Source organism: Canis lupus, chromosome X (assembly GCF_048164855.1).
Source record: "Canis lupus baileyi chromosome X, mCanLup2.hap1, whole genome shotgun sequence".
Taxonomy (NCBI): Eukaryota; Metazoa; Chordata; class Mammalia; order Carnivora; family Canidae; genus Canis; species Canis lupus.
In genome coordinates, this window is record NC_132876.1 from 7423546 (window position 1) to 7427957 (window position 4412).

The 4412-nt window shown below is 55.2% G+C and overlaps 1 protein-coding gene across 1 annotated transcript; it reads left to right on the forward strand.

Moving 5' to 3' along the window:
• Positions 1–504: 504 nt before the first annotated feature.
• Positions 505–4191, forward strand: LOC140627335 (probable G-protein coupled receptor 173). Its single transcript, XM_072815526.1, is given in 3 exon segments — positions 505–840; positions 1067–1976; positions 1979–4191. Coding segments are annotated over 2 exon segments (1113 nt in total). The 5' UTR covers positions 505–840; positions 1067–1255; the 3' UTR covers positions 2371–4191.
• Positions 4192–4412: the final 221 nt, after the last annotated feature.

Below are 4412 nucleotides of genomic sequence, written 5' to 3' on the forward strand. Positions count from 1 at the left end.
GCTTTACCATTCTCTGCATAAAGTTTCTGAACTCCAAAACAGAGAGGAGATTGTCAAGCCTGTAAATTTTTTTTTAAAGTAGGCTCCATGCCAAGTGTGGAGCCCACTGTAGGGCTTGAACTCATGACCATGAGATTAAGACCTGAATTTAGATCAAGAGTCAGGCACTTCTGGCGTCCATCCCCTCCCCAACACCACCTCTGCTGCTGCCTCTGGCTGTAGACCTGCACCTTTTCCCCATCCCCATCAGGCCCAGGGAGCGGGGTGAGCCTGGATGAGAGCCCCCCAGCCTGGGGCTCTCCCAGGCCATGGCCAGAGTGCTCCCAGAGAGGAGCCTTGGCCCCTGAGCATCTGCTAGAGGCTTGGCAGAGGCCCCGCGGGGACCGTGTCTTTTGAGGACAAAAGGCGGCGGCCAGCAGGCAGACGGGGCGGGGGGAGGGGAGACCGGCAGCCAGGCGGGCAGACGGGTGGCAGGGGCCAGCGCTGGCCCCCCTCCCAGCTTGGCGGTGGCATGAAGATGGGAGTGGGAGTGTGTAGTGGGGGAAGCACCTGCCTGGACCCTCACCTGCCAGCTAGCTGGGCACCCCAATGCTATGTGCTGCCCCCCTGGTGTTCCCCAACACCCCCAATCCTGCCTGGTGCACCCCTTCGGTGCCTGCTTCCCCTGATGTCTGCGTTTTAGACCCGCCGGCTGCTATATCCACGCAACAGAAGCAGGAGTGCCACTGGCCGCCAGATCACTGAGGGTCCCACAATGTAGCCTGGGCAGTGTTTTATCGTGGGTGAGACAGCCTGAACCCCCTCCCTGGATTCCAACACAGCTCTGCTGCGAGAACCCAGGTAGCACAGATTTGTGCTCACTCCCCATTGAGGATATTGCTGTGATTCTCAGCTAAAGGGAGGAAGCCACTGCTGGGAAAGTGAGAAAGCGAAAGAGAGCACGAGCAGGGAGGAGAGGGAGAAGCAGGCTCCCTGAGAGCAAGGAGCCTGATGCGGAGCTTGATCCCAGGACCCTGAAATCATGACCTGAGCTGAAGACAGATGCTTAACTGACTGAGTCACCCAGAATCTTTCTTGGTCTGACTCCCTGCTATGGTATGTGCCCACCAGCCAAGCAACTCTGCTGTTTCCACCTGTGCCTGAAGGAATTGGCTGGTGCAGCCGAGCAGGACAACTGATGGAGTCCCCCAGGGCCCATCGAATAATACTGGACTGGCTGATCCCATAGGGTTGGGAGCAGCACCCGCCCCTCAGTATGGCCAACACTACTGGAGAGCCCGAAGAGGTGAGTGGCGCACTGTCCCCACCATCGGCATCAGCTTACGTGAAGCTGGTGCTGCTGGGACTGATCATGTGCGTAAGCCTGGCAGGCAATGCCATCCTGTCCCTGCTGGTGCTCAAGGAGCGTGCCCTGCACAAAGCTCCTTATTACTTTCTACTGGACCTGTGCCTGGCTGACGGCATACGCTCTGCTGTCTGCTTCCCCTTTGTGCTGGCTTCTGTGCGCCACAGCTCCTCATGGACCTTCAGTGCGCTCAGCTGCAAGATTGTCGCCTTTATGGCCGTGCTCTTTTGCTTCCATGCGGCCTTCATGCTATTCTGCATCAGTGTCACCCGCTACATGGCCATCGCCCACCACCGCTTCTACGCTAAGCGCATGACACTCTGGACATGCGCAGCTGTCATCTGCATGGCCTGGACCCTGTCTGTGGCCATGGCCTTCCCACCCGTCTTTGATGTGGGCACCTACAAGTTTATCCGTGAGGAGGACCAGTGCATCTTTGAGCATCGCTACTTCAAGGCCAATGACACGCTGGGCTTCATGCTTATGTTGGCTGTGCTCATGGCAGCTACACATGCTGTCTATGGCAAGCTCCTCCTCTTCGAGTATCGTCACCGCAAGATGAAGCCAGTGCAGATGGTGCCAGCCATCAGCCAGAACTGGACATTCCATGGCCCTGGGGCCACCAGCCAGGCTGCTGGATCGCTGGCTTTGGCCGTGGGCCCATGCCACCAACCCTGCTGGGTATCAGGCAGAATGGGCACGCAGCCAGCCGACGGCTCCTGGGCATGGACGAGGTCAAGGGTGAAAAGCAGCTGGGCCGTATGTTCTACGCAATCACACTGCTCTTCTTGCTCCTCTGGTCACCATACATTGTGGCCTGCTACTGGCGAGTGTTTGTGAAAGCCTGTGCCGTGCCCCACCGTTACCTGGCAATCGCTGTTTGGATGAGTTTCGCCCAGGCTCCTGTCAACCCGATCGTCTGCTTCCTGCTCAACAAGGACCTCAAGAAGTGCCTGAGGACTCACGCCCCCTGCTGGGGCACAGGAGGTGCCCCGGCCCCCAGAGAACCCTACTGTGTCATGTGAAGCAAGCTGGTAGGCAGACAGGCAGGGAGAAGGTCATGGCTACCGTGATGGGGCCAGCAGTAAGGGAAGGGTGAGCCCCACACAGGAGCCTTTCTTTCTGAGCTCCAGCCCTAGCCCCTCGAACCACCTGGAATCTAGGCACCTTTGCCAACACCTCCCCAGGGTTGGAGCCTGGAGTGGGAGACTGGGAAAGAGGTGTTTCTAATTCTGTGGGGCCTGTCTTCCCCTGCCTCCTTCTCCACTTCTACGATCTCTCTCCTTTCTTCTCTCTCTTTCTCTCTCTCTCTCTCTCTCTCTCTTTCTTCCTCTTTCTCTCAGAAGTGACAATTCAGAAAAAGAAAACAAGACTGAAAATGCAGGGTTTTCTACTAACAGTTGAGAAGACAGGCTTTCTTGCTTTAATGTCTCTCCTTCTGACATTGTCCAGAAGGCAGAAATTTGTCCTGTAAAATAGACTTCCAGAGCTCTTATTGCCCCCTCTGCTCCCATGCACCCTCCCCTCCTGGGTCCTTTAGCAAGGCCTGGATGTTGGGGAGAAATTCATCTGCTTACAACAGGGACCAAAGGGGGTGCTGGGTCCCCAGGGAGCAGAGATGTTTAATTGCTATGTTGTGTGCAATGTTGTTTTAAGCTAACCCTGGTCCCAAGCCTGGTTTCTTCTCCCTTCCTACCATGTCCAGACCTCCTAAATGTTTCTTGAGCAGCTGTTCAAGAAGCCAGAAGCGGAGGGAGAAGGACCCCTAGGATGGGCCCAGGCTAGGACCTGGGATGTGAGCTGCACGCCTCAAGCTGAAGAGACCCAAGCTTGGCTGCATTCTTTCGAGCTGCCTCCTGGATCCCCAGCCCCCAACTCCTCTTCCTGAGGATGGAAATCCACTCCAGCCCCACTAAGGCTGATGTGGGTGCCATACAGGCAGGAGCATTTCTCCCAGGGAAGTGTAGGGAGAGAGCCAAACTCCCCAGAGTAACTGGATCCCAGTGCCTGGGGTCAGAGCAGAACTCAACCCCAGAATTGTCTCCTGGGTTCACACTATTCTATGGAAGATGAAAAGTTAGGGGGTGGCCTTGGTGTAACACATAGTGGTATAAGCTCCAAGGCACTGTGGACTTGATCCATTCCTATCTGACCTCTTTTTGTCCCCTTCAAGCCTCAGGGGCCTCAAGCCCCTCTCGGTAGCCCTTGGCCTCCTGGGCCCTCAGCGCACAACTTCCTTCCCCTGAGTAGCCTTCTCCCCCTTCCTCCCTCCACCCAAAGTGGAGCAGACTGCAGCCAGATTCTCCAGGTGGGAGAGCCCAAGCCTCCCTTCCAGGGCAGAGTCCACTCTGGGCTTACATCACTGCCAGTTCTTATGGACTGGTGAGCTAAGCTGGCATTCCTTTGCCTGGCCTTGCCCAGATTCTTTGTCCCCCTATCATTTCCTGGGGGAGTGGGAGATCTGTATTTATCTACGCCCTTTCCCTTCCTGATAGAAGCTGTTGTCCTAAGCTCCCTCCCTATCCCCAAGACAGCCCCAGAACTGGGGAAGCCTTGGCCCAAGAGGAATGGGGAGGGCACTCTAGGCAGGAGAGACGTTAATGAGCCTGGCTGTGGGGTGGCCCTGGAAAGGCAGGCCAGAGTGGCTGAGAGGCTGGGGTGAGGGTACCTGTTCTCTCAGTGATAGTGATGGGAGTGCCTTTCCCAGGGAGTGGGGTGGGGGGACCACAGGGGTGGGAGTAGATAGGGTACATTCTGGAGGGTTTTCCTCCATTTCTTTTTTCTAACTGCCTGGATTCACCATTGGATTTTGTAAATGGAAAACTGAAAAGAACAATGCTATATTGGATGTTTAAAAAAAAAAAAAAACAAGAGTCAGGCACTTAACTGACTGCACCCCCTAGGCACCCCCGAGTCTGTGGGTTTTAATGTGACAATTGAATTTTACCCTATCTCTGGGAAATGAAGAACAGCTTCTCATGCATTTCTTCAAGGGACTGAAATAAGTACTTTGAAAAATCTCATCTTTTAATTAGTTTTCCCATAATTCTGCTCGGCATTGGAAAAT